The sequence below is a fragment of the Haliotis asinina genome, chromosome 5, assembly GCF_037392515.1.
Source record: "Haliotis asinina isolate JCU_RB_2024 chromosome 5, JCU_Hal_asi_v2, whole genome shotgun sequence".
In the NCBI taxonomy this organism is placed as follows: domain Eukaryota; kingdom Metazoa; phylum Mollusca; class Gastropoda; order Lepetellida; family Haliotidae; genus Haliotis; species Haliotis asinina.
In genome coordinates this window covers 44,799,643-44,821,469 of record NC_090284.1, presented here as the reverse complement: position 1 = coordinate 44,821,469, position 21,827 = coordinate 44,799,643, and the positions used below count along the sequence as shown (strand labels likewise).

Below are 21,827 nucleotides of genomic sequence, written 5' to 3'. Positions count from 1 at the left end.
ACTCCAAGTTGAACAAAGGTCATGCTGAAAGCAAATGTGAGGCATTATTCACAGCATATGGGACACCTTCCTACACAGGATCTACCCACAATCTACCACCCTTGACACTACAGAAGCAGTCTTGCAGAACACTTTAATAACTTGATCAAGTCTTGTCAAGAACCTAGATGGCCTTTGATGGCATAATAGAAGAGTATGATGATTGGTAAGATAAAGTTCCAACAACAAAAACTATCTTGATGGAAGCTTCTGTTGGCTTTTGTTCTGCCTCATCTCCCTTGACCCCTCTCACGCAAACCACATTCTTGTTATTTCAGGTTGTGTATTCTTGTTTAATCTTCACTTGACCTCACACTGCTGGAGCAGGGGAAAAGTACCTTAATCAGTGTTAATACTTATATGTTCTGTCATGAATCATGGAAATTCAGTATATGAATAAAGATGAGCATCCACAGTTGAGAATTCAGTCTTAAAATCTTTATGAACCATTAGGTTTTCCTCATGGGCATTGGTTTTGTCCTCGCTTTTTAACTTCTCGAGAATTCAAGCTACATCAGAACAAAGTATGGCTAGCTCAGATCTGAACAAAAACATTCCATTGTCACATGTGAAAAACATATGATTCTGATCATGAACATTTCACAAAATCAGAAAACCAATTCTCCAATCACATAGAAACATGTTTGTCCAAGAATATCAAAAGATATCTGACAGCAAGACATGTGCAGTATTTACAATATGTGTGGTGTCCAGTGTAAGGTTTCCTCCCAGAGCACCTCCAGTACTTCCTGAACCCCATGAGAACCTCATTATACCAGAAGCCTAGAAAGGGACCTGACCCACAGCACCACACATTTGGGGACAATCAAGTTTACATCAACAACTATTCCCGGCTGAACTTTTTTTCCTGTCACAATTGAAGTTCAACTGAGATATATAGCAACCTGGAAACAGCTACAAGCTAAAGGTACTGGCGCAGGTGCAGAATCTTGACTGGAGGCAGTTCTTAATTCAAACTGCTTAACAGGCCTGAATCAACATTCACAAAAGTCAAAACATTTCTGTTGACTGCAGATTAAACAAATGGAAGACACTTGAAAAACTGGAATGCGAAGGTAGTAGTTCGAACACAGTTGTTTGGGTAGTTGGGTATTCCAGGGGTTAAAGTGTTGCTCATAATGCTTACTGATAGTCTTGATTCCCTACCTTGATACCACACATGCAGCCAGATATTGATGTCCACGGGTACAATACCACAAAGAAGCTCACTCGCAGCCAAATACTGCAGTTCCCAATTGTGACATGGCTACAATCCACTCACCTTACTTGATGTGTTAGCAATGACAAATACAAACATGGTATAGTTCTGGCAGTAATACTTGGTTCACTTGTTGGTCCATGAAATCATGGATAAGGGCAGACCAATTTGTTTCTTGTTTTACAAACCTGCCTGTCACAAAAAAAAAACAATCAATTTCCCTGATCAAAAAATAGAATCCCAATGTTTGCATTGGCCAAAAGAGCAAACTTACCAACATTTGTTTAGATTTTTTCCCCCATATACACTTCATAAATTGCCAGAAGTAAAACTTATAGTATTCAGAAGGAAAACAACATTGGTGTTATGTTTGTTTGTTTCCACCTGTCTTTAGGTTTTATGAAGACAAAAATCTGTAAAACAACAAATAAAATTAGTCTGGCCTAATGTAATATTTTGTTGAACACACACATGCAGCTTGTGTGACTAGAACACCATTTGGTAGATGTAACACATACCCATCCACGTCAAGACATATTCAACACCTGTTACTCTGCGTAATAACTTCCACAACGATTTGCAACAACTTCATGAATCACCATATTCCAAAAACCGTCATAGTTGTTAAAAAAACCTAAACACTGCCCTAACAATACCTCTCAACCCCTGCCAGCTTGCCAGCCTGAAAGAATAACAAAACAAAGACAAAGGCACGTTTCAAATATTAGCATCCCAACATCACCAGGGTATTACACAAAAACAGGACATTCGGAATTGTCCTGAGATGGAACTTCCAAACAAAGCAGACAATGAAAGACCATATGGAAGAGGACTTCTCTGTGTAGCTTCAGGAAATGGCACATGGTTGATATCCAGTCCACACTTTAAGCTGATAATTGACAAATTACTGGAAAATATTCACTTAGCTAAGCAAACAAGGCCTCTGCTATGCAATGGGGTATATAATTATAGGGTATGGTTACAACAAGGTTCTTTGTGTTTAATAAACTGGAGTCCTTTTTCAAAAAGGACACTGTATACTGAATATATGCGTGACTTATATAATTACAGGGTATGGTTACAACAAGGTTCTTTCTGTTTGAAAAAAAGGAGCCCTTTTTCAAAAAGGATACTATATACTGAATATAAATGTGACGTACAAACCCTGAACAAATATACCCAATATACAGCCAAGAGAATATGGAAGTATGCGGCAAGTCTAGATTATGAATACATGTGTATGCCAATTATTGTCCACTTGTAAATAATCCTTCAGGAACTAGATTATCACAGATGCTCCATTGGCATTATAGAAGATACTACTGGCTGGACATCAGCTCTCTGGGTTTAAAGAATAAAAAGAATATGAAACCCAGAAATTTCTCTGAGTAGATTATCACAGGTTCTGAAAATGAAGACAGTCTCTGAGTTCCTTTTCATTAAATTTCATGAACATAATATAGGAACCATTTTCCTGTGAAATATTTTATTTTCAGACATGAACCATTACTCTGAATATGACTAGAATATTCCACTGGAATTTAGTTAGCATCAAGCAAGTTTATAATTACATATCATTCTACCCCTGAGGTGTCCTGTTTTCAAACATATTCATATCATCATAAAACATAGCAGACAGATTTTATTGCACCATAGGACAAAGAGGTGAGGACATAAACTCTGTGATTTATTACTATGTTTTTATGTTGAATATCACCAAGTTATGATAAGATTGTTATGTATTCACCAAATTTTAGTCACTTTCGTCGCTGTAAATCCTGTTAACCAAACTATTTCAATCTTAAAGGTTGGTTCCCTCAAACACTCAAAGCAAACAAAGCCTCTCATGGCAGCTGGTCAGCAGTTGACCGCCTAGTGGACAAGAGGAGACAGATAAGATGCCATAAATATTAAGATAAGCTAGCAGGTAATTCCCTAGTTACTCCTTCAGTCAGGTCCTTGCTGCCCATGGCTTTGTGGGTTTTACCTTCTCATCTCAATGCCACATTGTTGTACAAGAATGTTAGAGGAGCCTTGGATTCTGGAGATGCTCAGACAAAGACAAACATTTTTGTGTGATTTTTGAGGTATGAAAATTATTCCAGTGTGTATTCCCTCCTAAAATTAAACTCATGAACCTAATTCCTTTTCCAAATGACATTCATACTTCATCAGTTTTAAAAGAAATTATTTCAATCAATGATTTGTTTCTTGTGAAATATTTTTCTTGGATTCATATTTGCGAAAGACAAGGCAAACATGATAAAAACCATTATACAGATAATGTACATTGAACACTTCCATACAAACTATTGTACCATATGGTGATGCTCTTATTATACCACAAGTATATATACATGTACTCCAGTATGTAAACATTAACTCCACCCAAACAGCTACATATATATCACAATACAGGAAACAAATCCCATAATAAACTGACAAGGCAAACAAATGTCAGCCATCTAATGGTAACAACATCACGTTTAGAATCAACATGACATGACTGTCAAGCACATGTAAATATGTAAAAACTCCACCACCCACACGGTCCACTGTCAGGTAAGCTACCCAGGTAAACACAATGTAGGTCACCTGTTACCTACTGCCACATTCTCATACACATACAGTAGACAGCATTACACCATCATCTATGCATGAATCCACCATAACACTCACACCTGTTGTTTATGAATCATATACTTAGGACCCATCTCACAATAAAAATCCTTGTTTTGGAAAAAGAAATTAAAGTGGGCAATAGCTTGCTGTGGTCTTTGAACATCATGTATGTTGTAGAGATAAGCATGTTTGAAGGTCCTGGTAAGATGTTTTTCTTGATTAACCGGAAATTTCAGCTGCCTAAGAGTTGTAAATAAATGTCAGGCTGGATGTAATTAACCACACATTTCTAGTAAATATTAACAATTTATGAAGAAACGTATGTTTCAATATGCTGTAATTTTAGTGCATTACAAGATGTGAAAACACTCTATCCAAAAACCTACCATTAGGACCTATTTAAATAACAATTAGTTGTTGGAAATATCAATTACCAGTCCACGATGATAATCAGAGTGGTTCTATCAGTATCCACACAACAATAACAGTTGCACAGGTCAGATCATACTGCAAGATCATACTGTCAGATCAATCTGACATATCAAATATATAACTTCATTTTCAAACATAAGTCTTGAAATTTATTAGAATGCCAAGCAAAGGCCATTTTAAACAAATCCCTACACATGTTGTACTCAACTGTACAAACAAATGGTTACTAAGTACTTATGACTCCCCATAACCATTTCTCCTGCACTAACACCTCACCTGGGCTTATACAGGGACTCAATCAACTGTTGCATCTTCTCCTCGTCATTATCTTCTAGTTAAGGCAACTAATCCATGAATCAGAATGGGCCAGTTCGTAACTACTGAGTCCTGTATTCACAACAGGGGTAGTCTCGCGTCCCTTCACCACATGTCTGTCTCAGCTTGTTGTAAGCTGGTCGTCCCACCACAAGATGCTATTCCTCATCCCAGTGCACGCCTCACTCTACTAAACTCCCGCCTGCCTTGCCAAATTTAGGTCAATAATTCTTCAGTACACAAGCATAGGCCCAGTTACTCTCTTAGCCTCTAATTCCTGCCTCTCCTGACCTCCAGGATTTGCATTTGAAAGACAACACGAGGAACTGATTGTCACATGGTGAAATCCAATCGGATCCTCTGCTGGACTATGTCATGTGAGCTGTGTCTGTAGGTTGTATACGGTGACAGTATCCACATTGATGTTGAGGTGATGGAACTAAATCAGGCTGGTAACATCAGATCATGTGCAAAAAAAATACAACCAATGCAAGGAATTTTCCCGCTTTTTTGCTTCACTCACAATCGCAACTAACGAAACAGGTCAAGTCTTGTTAGGTCTTCATAAAAATCAATTTATGGAGCTGAGAGTAAAGTTATTAATTAAACATGAATGTTTACAATGCAAAGTATGCTACTTCCACCTATCCTTCAAGCGTACCTCAGTGTAACATTCAATACTTACATACGCTTTGTACAAAAGTTATGCTCGGCTGGTTATGACACACAGTGTTTCCACACTGTAATCCAGAAAATGTCTCCTTTAGTAGAGAATGCTTTGTCCCCATGTATTACAATTTATTGATCAAATACCATGTCCTCAATATCATGATTACTGCTTATCTATGAATAGATATAAAATTCACCCATCTGAAGTAGTAAAGCTCGAATAATGTCAATACATGTATACTTTTCTAGACTAGTGAAATTTACTGGGCCTCATCCACTTCAATATCATAAGCTACCAGTTACCACTGACTCATGTATTTCTACAGCACTGGAAGTATCATTCTATAATTGCATCAGTTGAAACTCATTCAACCAATGCGCATTCAATCGCTATCAATAAACTTGTATGTTATCAGGTGCATACAAGTTAATATGAAGATTCAGGGGAGATAATTTCACACTCAACAATGACACAAAAGCGGTCCATGAAATGTACATTTCAATCTGAACTTTTCTACTTGTAACTACCCTGCACAACACCTGCCCTGGGAACTGCCAAGTGTCACAATACACTAGATACAAAGTCAATTCCTTATGTGACTCTTAAAATGTGTGAGACTGATAAAAGTGAAACAATAACTTGGCCTGAATATTTAACATGTTAACATTCCTGAAAACATAGCTCTATAACAGAGATATTACTTTGACAATGTCACAGGAACATATCATATCAGTCAAGGCAAGAATATAAGTTCACACATCGTTTCAAGGGAAATACAGGGTTTTATCAGTCCCTCGTAGGGTTGTATTTCCTGAGCCGAATGAGTCGAACGAGCCGAAGGCGAGGGTAATACAACCTTACCAGAGACTGATAAAACACTGTATTTCCTTAACACAATGTGATAATGCATTCATCTTGCCAAATGTTTTTACTGAATCAAAAGAGAACAATATAATAACATGAAATCGAGTTGTGGCAAAGCGTTTCCTTGCTGCCATGTTGACACCAGCTGATTGACTGACCTCAATGGATCACACGTTTTTTTAAAAGCTTGGTGATACAAACTTTTCTCACTTCACGTGATCACCAAGGCATGGCAGGATGATACGACTTTTGTACTCCCTGCTCGTGGAACATGACGTGTGTACATGATATTTTATTAGAGTCACGTGAATCAATAAAAAATCAACACTCTTACATGAGGCTGGATAATGTTGTGTAACACCATATGTTTCAAACTATAACTTGGCACTGGAGAGAGTGAGTATAGTCTTACGCCTTTAGCAATATTCAAGCAAAGTTTCACACATCATACCTAGCCCAGGTTCTCAGAATGATGAGTGAACAATTTAAACTGGAAACTGGTGACTGATGATATGAGCATCTTTCCAAGTCACAGGAACATGATGACATGCTAATGGTCATGTGACAAATGTGTTAAAGCACTACCCCCAACACAGTTTACTCTTACGGTAAGTGCAGACACATTGACGCTATTCTTATCCCATAAGCCCCTGGTAATTGACGACCATATTAGTTTGCTTTGGAGACCATAGAAATGAATAATATTACAGAGGATGTAATAGAATATGTTTCATGTGTATGGTCTCAGCTTGTGTGGGCAACACTGTCCTTGAGTGTCTTAAAAATGTACAAATTGCAACAGTAAAATCAATTTCCATCCGTGCAGAAAATACAAGGAAAATGTAAAATCGACCAAAGAAACCAAGTCAAGATAGGTATTGGTTATGTAGAGTCACGAGACATCTGTCGGATGCAGCTGTAATGAATTACAGCCAAGGCCAGTGCTACATCATAAACGGCTGATATTGTCAACATGATGGCTGTGAGACTAATATTTACCTAACATAAATATTGGGCAATTGTGACAAATACTCCCTGGCAAGCTGTATGCCCACAGACATCCAGGAAGGAACATGTTGGGAAAAATATGTAATTATAACACTGCATGAAAATTAGCGGTTGTTGTTTTTGGAGGTAATTCTCCTGTGAAACTTGTGTGATCTGTCTTAAAGCCTTCTATATTTCTTAAGCCCTAACATCTCTCAGCCCAAACATCTGACATCACAAAACAGTTCATATTCAGTCAATACCATCACTCTTTGGACAGTCCTTCGAATTACTTGATACTGTATATACTATTTTCTGTGTACAGTATTACCAGTGTTTTAGATGCTGATATATTCTATCAACGCCAGTTGTCCCATGAATCATTTATGCTACTTTCATCAAAGGGCCTATGTCATTAAACAAAAGATGTTTTTCTGTTATTGTCGATGGAAAATCTTTTGTCTGAATCAGCACAAATGATCTGATGATTGCATACAATGTACAGTAACTCACACACTAAACTGCCTGGCCTGAATAAATTTTTGGATAAATTAATAATCGTTACAGTGTCCTTGGCATGAGAACAGATGTTCCAACATGCAAGCCGAGTTTCCAGAATTGCTATGTCATGACTTAATCCATTTCACTGTAAAGGTCACTGGAACATTTCAAAACCATTACATCAAAACTACTCTCAACTATTTTCTGTCAATTTATTGTTTGTGTACTTCCAAAAAAATAACATAATAGACTAGTACAAGCAAGAATACCAGCAAGCAACACTATCACCAACAAATTTCACACAAATTGAAGACGGTCAGAGGGTAGCCTCCTAGTTAAAGCGTTCACTTGTCGTGCCGAAGACCCGTGTTTAAATTTGAACATGGGTACATTGTGTGAAGACAATTTCTGGTATCTCCCGCCATGATATCACTGGAATATTGCTAAAAATGACAAAAACCATCCTGACTTACAAAGTGAAGAGTTACACAAAAGCTAACCTGTAATAGTAGTGAGAATACATTCCAGTTTTATCCCAGAACCACATGGAACTATCTGATCCACAACTCCGATCCATCACAAGAATGAACTTCTCTGCTGTCTTCAGTTCACTTCATATGTATTCCAAATACTGATGCCACAAATATCACATGGACATTAAATACTTGGACAAGCAAAAGTGACCACTAGAGGTGTCAGTAATCTTCACCCAAGAAGACTTGATTGTCCTTCATCCGCACTGGACTTGGAAAACTGTGCCAAAGAACCTTAACTAACTAAACCTATTGACAGTGAAATCTGACTCGACTAATGCAATCAGCTATTGTCTCTTGTCTCCGTCTGGGGATCGTGTTGCTTGATTAAGAAAGGAGAACAATCATTTCTACACTTCTGCTGAGCCAGTGCAACTGGGAAATGTTAGTTAACAAGGACAACAACTTAAAGTGAATCACTGCGAGATGGAGTATGTGATGAGTAGGTTTGAAATAATAACGAGCTTTTAGCAATATTCCAGCAAACATTACTGAAACAGGCCCCAAACACTGTAACCTGTGTGGACTTGAGACAAGCAGTCACTTTTACCACTGGACTACAACATGGCTGCCTGCAATGTATCCGACATGAAATCAGACTGTGGGATTGTCAGATCAAAACTAGCATTTTGTCTACTCAAATTATGTTCAGGCTTATGATTTTGTTGGCTTGTTGTTTAATGCCACACTCAGAAATATTCCACCCATATGGAGGCGGTCTGTAAATAATCAAGTCTGGTCCAGAATACAGCGCAATACAGCGATCAACATCATAAGAATCAATCTATGCAATTGGCTATGTGATGTTCATAGATTTTCATGAATGTAATATGAAAACTATAACCAAGTATCGGTATGTACTGTGAATCTCACCCAAGTGTCCAGAAGACATTTTTTTGCTACAATTTTGGTGCCCAAGACAGTACTGATGTCATTTAACTGTGATGTCATGGTAACTGATCACATTACAATGGTCTGCAAATTGCAGTGAAAAACATTTCCATTTGATCGATATCTCATAGGTTGAGATGACTATGTTCTTTGAAATCCGTTTTGGATGATATGTATGTACATCTCAGTATTGTGACTTATACAAGAATTATACTATTAGTACCACATATCAACAACTGCCACATGATGCTAACTAACCAAGGAATGTACTGTTGGCGAATCTGGGATTCAACCCAGCATCTGCAACTCCAGGTGCATCCAAGGGACACAACTTCACACACCAATTGGCATAATCTCATGCCCCTTCACTATCCCCTTCCCTGGTTAGTGACTAAACAAAATACATCTGCTGGTGCAAATAGATACTAGTATGTCCTCAACATAAAAAACACACATTAATGACATGATAACATTGACATAACCACCTGGATGGCAAGTTAATTTACAAAACTGAAATATAATAGAAACTCCTATATGGAGCTGGGAGTAAATAGCATTATTAGTCTGGACCAGAGAATATAATGCTTGTACAAGTTTGACATTCGTAATGTCACACCCTTACATGCAACGCAATGTAACCGACACACTGGCCAGCTGTTTCCAAAACACGATGGCTCACATACAAATGGCAATGCAAGCAATACTGCCTGGTCTAGCCTAACCGGGCTGTAGGAACAGCTGCTTTTATTCGAGGAATTTAACAGAGACGGAGTATTCCTGATAACAATTAATGATGATAGATTTCATCTTATAATAAACACCTCACAACTGAGTATAGTGATGAGGCTGAATTTGGGTGTAGTTATCATACACTTAGACACATCACAGTTACTGCTATCAATCTTAAGATTTTCATGGGAATGAGTCAGGAAGCTTTTTTTGACTGTGTTTAGCAACATTCCAGCAATATCATGGCAGGGCGCACCAGAAACGTGCTTCACCATGTGGGGAATCAAACTCAGGCCTCTGTTGGGAATCAAATGTGTCCTTGGTGTGACAAGCAAACCACTAGGGCATTTTATCCCATCACCCCAAAGAAGACAGAGATCAAGATAAGAACAACTTACATCATCTCCAATCAAATCCACCTCTGACAAACGCTAACAAACGTATGCTCTGATACTTATCAAAATTGAAAGACAACACTTGACAAGTCTTAACCTTTCAATCCCACATCTTGACAACCAGTAAACAGCTAAAAACACTTACAACGCAATCAATATTTAACAGCCAGGACATTGAGCTTCAAGTCATGCACAAAGTGATTCTGTGTGAAGCTATTGAGATGTTCAGCAACGTAGGCAGACTTCAATAATGACAAAGTGATCGCCATCTGGAATAGAAACCTGTACTAAGAAGAGCAAGAATCAATGTACTCACTAGTTGCTGAACTGGCCAGGCTTCTCAATGGGAGGGTTGTGAACAATACCCTGCAAACAGACAATTATATACAAATGCAGCAATTGTATGTGCATGTATTCATGGTATATAAATCACATATTGAAATATGAAGGTATGGCTGTAGGAACAAAAGGTTAGTCTTCAATACAGCTAGATATTTGTAATTTAAAATAAAATTCATGGGTCATAACACAGCAAGATTTTCGGCTGCTAAAAAGAAACATAGGGATATAATGGTTAACAATTTTACTACTGTTAGCAAAGATGTTTATGGTATCACCTGTTGTAAAAATGCTAGCAGAAAAATATTTATCCAAATTTGACATGGCAAGATCAAACCTGTAACATTAAATTGACAGACGCTAACTGATCTTCTTGACTGAACAAATCAACAAAGAACTTTTAATCACTTCAAAAGGTCATTTACCTCTGTTGTAGGATCCTGTTCCAAGGGAGGCAATCAAAGAAAAGATAAAATCTATTTAACCCACTGTTCACTATTGTGAAATGTCATGGTAATGATTGAACAGTTCTAAAATCAACAAAGGTGGTACCTATGTGTCTGGGTTAGTACAAGCCTTCAATGTCCCCTGTGATGTGTGCAGTCAAAGATGGTCAATACACCAGTGCAACTGATGAACAAAACAAGAACAGCTTATATGCATATGCCATTAAGTGGACCAACCCTGCCAAGCTGGCTTGCACTTTCACCAAGTCATACATATATGCATACAAGGGTTTCTTGGTTTGGTTATTCAGTAACTTTCTAGTCTCAAACTGAAAGTTGGAAATAAAGAAAAGGACAGAACAAAACAGCTATGGACAAATCCTACCAGAAATGTATTATTTTTCTATCTTAAAAAGAATTTGTATGCATCATTGTGGTCATATTACAAGAATAATAGCAGACACTTTATGTGGCGAGATTTATGGCTGTTGGCAATGCTCATTGAACCAAAACCATGCTAGTGGGTTTCTCAAAAATGTTTGCATAACTCACAAAACACAATAAGCAGACATATTGTGATAAAACTAAAATAGCCTTCAACTCTGTTTTGAACAAAATTCTCTAATTTTAATCAACCAAAAGCAACAATAAAGGCAAGATACTTTATTTTTGGTGAGCAAGTGGCTGAGAGTATAGCATCATCACCAGTTTGGCCACAACAGAGGGCTGGTTTTCTATGATGACCAAACATGAATGCACAAGGAGACCATGTAATCACTGTGGCCAAGTGATGACAACATCAGCGACTCTACACTGCCCTAGAAAACCCAAACATTTCATACACCAAACACCAAACACTACATGAATACATTTCAATCCAAAACAAGTTTATGTCAATATTTGTTAATCATCTCCGGACATAAGCTTGTTTTTGAAAGCCTACTCAGCATATGACAGAATATCAAGTATAACGCCTACACAAAATATACAGTCAAGCATATCAAAAACTGCCATTGAAGCTTTGATGACCGTAGACAAAGAATATAATCCACCGCGATATTAAGCTACAGACATGATTTCATGTGCACAGTAGCTGTCTGCCAAATAACCCTGAGACCCTTGACTTTAATACATATACCATTCCAAAAAATTATGGGATTTTGGATTTACAAGATTGATAAAATGCAAATGATTAAGGCAAGGAGGAAAGAGATGAAGAAGAGAAATTAAGGGAAAATGTGACAATTTATTCCATTTCTATAAATGTTTCATCTGTATGGATATATAATACTTTTTCTCATATACATTGTATCAGCAAGTGCTATCCTCACAAAATATAATATTCTCTACTTTTTTTGAACGGTACATATATATGGCTTCCCATTGCTATGTCATTACAACATCAGGGTGTCAGAGAAGGTGATCATTAATCTACACAGCCCTGCCAACTGCGCATCTGACTTATAGTCTGTAATCATACCTGACTATACCTAGTGTTCCCTTTCACAATGTCACGATACATACTCTGACACATCCATTGAATAGACAGGGGACATTTCATATCCTAAGCCTATGACCAGCCAGCCATGGAACAATGGGAGAGACACCCCATGTGGGACATCATCCTCTCACTCTGTGTAGTCCTGTACCTTTCATACCTATAGATATCTGCTTGGTAATACTTCATCCTTATGATATAAAGGAAATTGTGAAAACAGGAAATGGTAAAGAGTTTAAAAAGGAATAGGAAAATCACTCAAATCTAAGACAGAGAAACAGACAAACAAGTGATTATATTAGAGTGAAAATGAAAGCAAGCGTAACGCCAACTAGCACACGATGTTCGGTCAGCCGTCACGGTCAGACATATGGCTTGACACACTCTCAGCTGGTCAGTATGTGAGGTCAGTTATTACCGATCAAAACTTGACAAGACCGTCACGCCCATCAGACTGACCGAACTGTCAGTACACACAAGCTATAACATACAGCCAATACCTTCTTCTTCTTTTTATCCCTCAATGAACTGATGGTTTGAGCTCTGGGCCGGAATTTCTACAGGTACCGAACATCAAACAGTCACTAGTAGACCATGACAAGTACGCACACTTCAATCTCAAATCGTACATGCATTGTCTAGCATCAACTCTGGTGTCGAGTCCTGGGCATGCTCAATACACCAAGGTAGACGCACCTTGATTATAATTAACAAGCATTACCTGTACACACACACAAATGGCATCTCCCAGCGACAGTCACATGCAAACGAGGCTGGACTTGAAATCGATAGAAATTATTGATTCTGTTCATTTTCCTTCATAATAGGCCGCAGCTGTAGGTGCTGTGTTTTTATCTGGGTAAAACCAAGTCATGCTGTTCCTGTCTTTGTTCACTGCAGACTCATTACTCAGACCCAATCCAGCATGAGCTAACAATTGGGGAAGACGTATAGCTTTGTACCTGATTCACAATTACTGAACAGAACTACCTCTTTGAAATTTTTCATTATTATTTCCTTTTTATTATGGAACATAAATCTGGTTGTTAAATTCCCACTATTTTCGTTTTATTATTCCCTGTTATTACTTGTTATTCTTTAATATTTCATGTAACACCAATACTAATTTTCTTAAAAAGAATTTCCTTTGAAGTTGATGAGGAAAAATTTAACCAAAGCTTTGTGATCTATCCATTTTTGGACCATAGTATGAGAAAAAGTACATTTTGTTGTGATGGCTAGTTGTGCTGTCGACCATCATTATAAGTTATCGTCCGTAACATCTGAACAGCCATTCAGTATTGTTTGGAGTTATATCAGCTCATCCACATGTGAGGACATCAGGAGATATTTGTAGCCAGCTTTGAGTACAGACAAAGCTGAACATTGATTACCATAGAAACCTGTCAAGAATGGCCAACACATGTTGATTGATTAAACAGCTTATTGATCTCATATGGGTGTACCCCTTTGGAGATATTTACTTAGGGTAAAGAACATTTCAGCGTCAAGGATCTGACGTCATGAGAACAAACTTCCCTAAGTAATTTCTATCACAAGCAGTTTCATATTTCTGTTGTGCAAACTCAGTGCATTCAATAAATATGTCTTCCATATCATCTGGATGTGTTTAGTACTACACTGGTTAGTCTACGATCATATGGTCCTGCCTTGCTGGATAAAGTCCTCAAAAGTAGCATGCTGTTGCAGAGGGTTTTTCAGAATTTTAAACTCTTTCATACATCATGCACACTTAAAAAGCTCAGAACAAATGTCAAGTATAAAAAGCAACATGCTTATTAAACAGGTTATAAATATAAAAAAATAGAAGTAGAAAATGGATGCAATGGCATTTAGTTCAAGTACCAATGTTAAAAAGTAAAACAAAAACATAAAAAGAGATTTAAGATTTCATGCTCATGACGTCCCAAACTAAACCATAAATTTGAGTGAAAAATGTTCCTACCGTCTTTGCTTCCCGCAGAGCAATGGACGAAAATCCTGGTTCATAATCCATGATGCTTCTGGGCTGGTTCCTGTAAACCTCGATGGATGATCTGGCGTGCGTTGGAGTCCAGAAGCTGGGAAATAATAAGTAAATAGTCTGAAAATGTTTTGACATGAGCAGTAAGTGATTTGTACCTTTGTTACACACACGAACAGGAAATACGAGTTCAAGCTTGGCTGGCTTCAATCAATGTTGGAAAACTTTCAAATTTACTGTTAATGAGTAGGAAGTCTTACAAATATCTTGGACTGTTTCTATATCTGGACCGGCAGTGAGAGTACTGTATGCAACAATGGTAACATGTACACAGTTACAAAATGCCACAAACATTCAAAGGACATTAACAACATATTACATGCATTTTACACAGGACAATTTAACAGACAATATTCCACAAAAAGATTTAAGGCGTGGAAATATATACACGAGTACATTATTAGGAGTACTGAAAATAAAAAATGTGATAAACATTACTGAAAATAAATAAAATATTTTTTGCGCCTGCATTAACAGGTTGGAAGAAGATAATTTAGTGAGTGAGTATGGTTTTACGCTGCTTTTAGCAAAACTTCAGCAATATCACAATGGGGGACATGAGAAATGGGCTTCACACATTGTACCCATGTAGGGAATTGAACCCTCAAAACAAGGAAACGCTTCAAACCACTAGGCTATCCTTGTGCCCAGAAGAACACAATTTTCACTGTTTGTGATGACAGTTCACCAATGTCTCAAACTTCATAGGGTGAATACAGACAGTATTCAACAAGAATGAAACATGAATAGGGCAAGAAGTACCCTTATAACATATCTACAAGCAATAACTACTTGTTATCAATAACAGGTTCCTGTGTTCCTGTTACTATGACAATGCTACTGCATGCTTCATGCTTCACAAGACACTGGTGTAGAATATACCTTGGTAGTGAGGGTACTGAACTGGCAGCAGGGAAAAAAATGATAACACATACAGATACTATACACAGTGCAGGTTGGACCATCAAATAGTTCCTGTAAGATACCTTACATATACTTACAAACAAGAAAATAGAGTAACATAATTTGGTTTTTAAACATTACACGGATACTACATACACAGTGCAGTTGGGAGCATCATATAGTACCTCCAACATACCTTATATATATCTTACAAGTAGACTGATAAAAGCTTTGTGAAACAAATATATAGATACTAGATGCATAGTGCAGTTGGGAGCATCAAATAGTACCTTCGCAATACCTTATATATACCTCATCACAAGAAATAAAAATCAATTCAAATCTCTATGGCATAACACATTTGAACAAAGGATGATACACAATTTTTCAACATACACTGTACAAGTTGAACACTACAGGATTTGGAATTACATTTTCGAGTTGAAATAAGGTTCAAATGATAATGGTACTGTCATGACAAGATCCTGGTGAATGAAGACACTTAGAAATCATGTATTTTACAAATATATTTTACGATATTTTCCAAACCAATAATGAGCACTCATTCATTTACAAATGAAAACATTGAATCGAGTGCATGTCACAAATGTGCAAATATGCATCTACATGAAAATCCTTAGCTTCAAAAAGTGCCTACAATGACTGACAAGGTAGTCTTCTCTAAGCATTAGCTTCTGCAGTGATACTGCTGTCAAATCAGCTATTTCAATCAGTCTGTTCCTGACACTTGACCAATACAACAGCATTAAGGCATTTTCATTGTTATTACAGAATATCCATTAATACTTTAATAAAGATATTAAATTAGTCACTGAGTTACTGAGTATTTAACAAAATACCCATTTCGATAGTGAATGGTGAAATTACAGACTAATCAATACGGTATGAGTATAATAACAGTTTCGCCACTGACACCTCGGCACAATCTGATACTCAAACCTGGAACTAGACATTACAGGTTCTGAGTAATAATTTCAGGATTAAATCATTTACCTGTCTTTGGAATGGGATTGCCCCCCCTAAACTGAGATTTGATGAATGATTCAGAGGGCATTAAGATAATAAAAGGATATAAAATGAATTCATGAATATTTATGACACTGATTAAAGTGGAAAATTTGCTCAAATCTCACCAACAGGTTGAATATTGGACCAAACCCTCTCAAACACTAGATGAAGAATCAATACATTATTGGCACTTCAGACAAAATACATCTGTCCTGGGTAGTATAGTTTGCTTTTGTTGAATGTAAACAAGCCGTTCTTGTGGTTTTGCTATTATCTGAGTCACAATACAACAATTCATAAAAATGCCACCATACATGATTTACCATAAAACCAGGTTATTATCTAGAAATAACTGCTGAAACTTTACACTTGTGGTGTCATGTGTTCAATGTTTGTCCACAGGCAGCTGTGTACTCTTTTGCTCAAATATTGCTGATGTTACGCAAATGTAGAACCACTTCACCCTGGTTTGCTGTAATTTTAAAATATATTTAACTGACATAATTGACTTTCTCCCCCAGTATACTACATGTTACGGGTACATTTCTTAAAAACACCATTCTCCAAATCACTGTTTACATATTTGGGCATAATATCTCGACATTACATAAATTATAAAAATATTTTGCAAACAATGTTATTACCTTAGAAATAATTCTGATGCCATGCAAGCTGACCTTGAGCCATTATGACGGAAGCATAGTATAAGCTACCTGTTAATTACAAAGTATTTTTCTCCATCAGCCACAATGAGTGAGTGAGTGAGTGTGGTTTCAGGCAGCTGTCAGCAATATTTCGGCAAGATCACAGTGGGGGACACCACAAATGAGCTGCACACATTATGCCCATGTGGGGAATCAAACCCAAGTCTTCGGCATGACAAGTGGACACCTTAACCACTCCCCATCAGCTACTAACATTTACAGCTTGACCAACATCATAGGACACTTTAGGATCTTTTATCTCTATTTACATAAAATGAGATATTTACATTCCTGTATCAAATAAAACTGTCAGAATTCATTTCAAGATCAATATCAGCATCAGACAAAACACTGTCATGATCACATGTTATTGTCTGTGATTGATTGAAATCATAGACGATGTTTTGACAGAAATCTTCTTTATTCACTTCTCCGTTAATCAGGTTTAAGAACAGTGCAAGATTAATTATTAACATATTTGAAATCTGATTCCACTCTTTTCGCAACTTGTGTCCAAGTTCCTTCATTTAAATTTCAAAAGTGATGTTTAATTCAAGCTTGTGAAGATTTAGCTTACACATGTTTGAGCGTTACAGCCTAGCAATGCTACTCCAATGACCAAGCGTCCTCATTATCAGCACAGATCTGAGAAAGTTAATTAGGATCGGCAAGCTTGTCTTACTCCCATTAATTATTTAGTTTCATTAACAGACCATGAAGTCGCAACACTAATAGTTCTCATTCCAACTGTTCAGCTAAACAATATCGGCTTTCTAGGGATAGTCCTGTTCTGTAACAGGTGACGACTTCACCAAATAAATTGGTTAATTAGGGATCTTATGGTGAATCTGTTTCTTGCTTTCAACTGCGTCTAACTGTAGTACTTTATATTTTCAGTCAACATGACACTATGACTTTTCACTCCAAAGTTTCATCAGATTGCATAATATATACATTATCTGGTTCCATTTCTCTCACAAAAAAGGATGCTATAAGGCTTGCGCTGTATGTGTTTGTTCCCTATGTCCATAGTTTTGTTATACATGCATTCTTTAAACATACTTTACTGTATCAACTGAACTTCCTGTATCTGTAATCTCTGCTCTTAAAACAGTGTACCTTTAAATACTCCCATTCAACAGTATTTGTATGCCTTTTATCAGAGACCATAGTCTATTATATGGTCTCTGCGTATATAGTATAACAAGAATAATATTATACCTCCAACATCACGCTTTTGAGAATTGAATGAATATGTAATGATTGTGAACTTGTGAACTTAATACTCTTTTACCAGTCTTCACTGCCAAGTATTAATATGGCGTGATTTGTGGTGAACATGTTCTTTTGGCCTCCATATTTGACCAATAGACATGTAAATAAAATAAACATATTTCTGTTATATAAATTAGAGGTTTAATCTTTTTATGGGCAACTGTCACCATTACATTCTGTTTGAAATGTCATGGGTGTTTTTCCTGGTAATGACTTTCAACACCTTCATATGTTGTTACATAAGACTAGCAGTTAGAACCTACTTCACTGATGGATAATATTGATATTCATGCACCTTTGATTTCCTTGATTAAGAGATGTGAGAGAACTATGTTACCAAGGTTACGATAGGTGTAATAAGAATAGCAATGACAGCAAATGATGACGACATAGCTCATGTGTCACCTCAGGATTAAGTAACCATGAACATGCACTATTTGGTCTATATAATGACAGCAAAACGTCTTAGTTCAAGGTTATATATTTCCCCCTTTCCTGTGTGTGCATGACATGAAGTGGTGGCATATTAAAGGGTACTTACTGTCGCCGAGGTTCCTTTTTGCCTGACTCGCTGCGGTGCCGAGGTCGGTAAAGGTCCTTGTACCTCCCCTCAGGCTCTGAACGATACCCAGATTCATCTGGAAACACAATACATGGAAGTATTTCTTGGAATTCTCCATAACTGTCCTGTTAATACTGATCATTCTTCCGATGATCTTCTTGTTCACAGCTTCTGACATTGTTCAGTGGTAGGAAATCCTTGTACATACCATGAACACTGGTATTTTTGTTCATACAATATCTCACCAAAATAACGTGAACATTGTCAAAGGTATCTTCTACTTTGAGGGGCATTAGTAAGCATTCTGTACACTTTATGGCATCAAAATATGGATGGATCAATGTTGTGATTATTCACAAGATATAAGTTGTTCAATGGTGATGAGGGGAACATGGGTTGGATTGTGCAGACAACAAGAAAACAGATTTAGTGTTGTCTTCCTTCCATTGATTTGCATTTGCAAAACATCAACAATTTCCACACATCATATGCAGTTCAATGTTATCTGAGATAAAAAATTACTACCACAAAGTACCAAATGAATTCAGCAGCAGTTTACATAGAAAATTACCAACAAACAGAAAACATTTATGTGTGCCTCAAGATGAATGCATACGGATGAACGATGTATTTACTGCACTGACTTAATAACTATATTAAAACAAACACCGAGACATTGTTCCTTGATTACATGTAACAAAGAAGTTGTTTATCCATATATCTTATCCTTCCTAAGTATTCGCAACAATGATCCAGCCATATTTTGATGGTGTACACAGTAGGCATACAGAAAGCTGCTAATTCAAGGATTCTTACAGAATTAAGACAAGAAAGCTAATCATATTAGTGTACTTACCTTTAACCTTGGAAGGGAATTCATAGCTAGGTTTGTAGGGGTTTATATCTGAAAAACATACCCGGCATTTCACTCCCAGACACAACCATTACATAATGTCAAATAAAACTCAGGTATTTTAAATTGAATAACTCAGATGTGACACTTTGTACAAACACTTAACGCTTTCAGAACAAAATACAGGAAACCAAACACAAAATCTGTATTGCATTTTGACTTTATTGTAATTAGAATTTGTTTTGTTAGATGATCAAGACTAGTAGTTTCTGCAGTTGTATTTAATGTCAATTGTAAACATACATTAGATGAATGTATGGCAATTTCATTGAGATTATACATGTTATTTCTGAAGAACAAATCATGTGATATACATTCCCAAACATGACACATTCACTCTCGAGTGAGTTTCAGACAAAAATTGCAGCTATGGGGATGCTGCTCACATTATGACAAAATATTACTCCTTCTATAAAATCACATATGTAATATAATCACATATATCACTATAAAACATACACACCCAATATATACTCTAAGTGCTCCACTCCCATAACAAATCCTCCTGATATTTCTTGTTTATGGAAATGTTCCTAATCTTACTGAAGCTTTTTCCTTGAAGAAATATTCCAAAACTAATCTTTAATTTTCAACAGTGGAAGTTGATTGGCTGAATGGGTTAGGCAGCTGACTTTGTGTCTGAAGCTATTTCCTTGAAGAAATATTCCAAAACTAATCTTTAATTTTCAACAGTGGAAGTTGACTGGCTAAATGGGTTAGGCAGCTGACTTTGTGTTCTGGCTATTAGGTGCCTGAGTCTGATGGTGTGGGATGGGACTCAACCCAACAAAAGAACAAGAATCTGTACTTTACTAAGAAAGTAGTAACTCCAAATAAAACATACGACACACTTGAATTATTTCACATAATTTTACTTCGTGTTACAGAATGGCTGAGGCTGTTGAAGCTCCCGCTAGAGACGTGAAGGTGTCATGTGTGGTACACAGAAGCAGCATATGACTGAGAGAGACATGGAAACACTGCAGAAGCTTCCCAAGAGGAGGACCCACCACCATGGCTGGCGCTTACAGTGCTGATCACAAGTAAGTTACAACAATAGCTGTGTCAAAAACATTCCATTCAGTTGGAGCCAAAGTGTGAGCATTTAGTACTGAAGTGAGTGAGAGTGAAGTTTCACCCCACTTTTAGATACATTCCAGAAATATCATGGCAGGGGGACACCAGAAATGGGTTTCATACACTGTACCCATGTGGGGAATTGAACCTGGGTCTTCGGCATGACAGTAAATGCTGTAACCACTAGACTCCCCCACCATCCCCTAGGTAGTAGAGTAATAGAGCTTGAGCATTAGCATGGGATAATTATATTTATCCTTTACTCCTAATATTGGAATATAATTTGGTCAAGGTATAATGGATTTATACACTGACACTGGTACCAATGTTCTTTTATCAAAGAAGATATTTCAAAACAATGTATGATATAACATGACTAATTAAAACAGAAAAGAGACAGTATACTTCAGTGAAAAAGTAAATTTTTTGACATATTGTTATGATAAATCACAATTTGTTATAGACATACTTGTGACCAGCTGTGCACAACTTGAATATCAAACAATATGCATATACATACTTACATACAGAACTGTATTACATTAATGTGTTCATAATACAAGTTGAAGTTTATCCATATTGACTGCATACAATACATTCAAGTCCAATCAATACCAGTAGCGTGGAAGTAGATATAGAAATTACATGCTAGAGAATAAATCCTGTATTGTGACAAGTCAAACATAACTGTGCTCTGGAGAAGAGAATAAAGACTTAGAAGACAAGAGAGCCACAATGGCAACAAATAGTTTAGTCTTCACATGCACAGAGTGCATAGGTTAAGGTTATCAAGCATCCTGCATCAAACGGGGGTGTTAGTTCCAGTGAAGGAAGTGGGCG

The 21,827-nt window shown here is 37.0% G+C and overlaps 1 protein-coding gene across 12 annotated transcripts in view; it reads right to left on the bottom strand.

Annotated features, from left to right (window-relative positions):
* Positions 1-21,827, bottom strand: part of LOC137284579 (sorbin and SH3 domain-containing protein 1-like) — a 171,532-nt gene that overhangs the window by 27,778 nt on the left and 121,927 nt on the right. For 11 of the 12 annotated variants that reach the window (XM_067816432.1, XM_067816435.1, XM_067816436.1 and 8 more), the window contains 6 exons: positions 19,854-19,901; positions 18,977-19,073; positions 14,447-14,561; positions 12,981-13,037; positions 10,962-10,976; positions 10,514-10,563 (listed from right to left, as the gene is read on the bottom strand). In XM_067816432.1, the coding sequence (XP_067672533.1) occupies positions 10,514-10,563; positions 10,962-10,976; positions 12,981-13,037; positions 14,447-14,561; positions 18,977-19,073; positions 19,854-19,901 (382 nt within the window). The remainder of the gene's footprint in view (positions 1-10,513; positions 10,564-10,961; positions 10,977-12,980; positions 13,038-14,446; positions 14,562-18,976; positions 19,074-19,853; positions 19,902-21,827) is intronic. The other variant, XM_067816441.1, reaches the window with a different exon arrangement.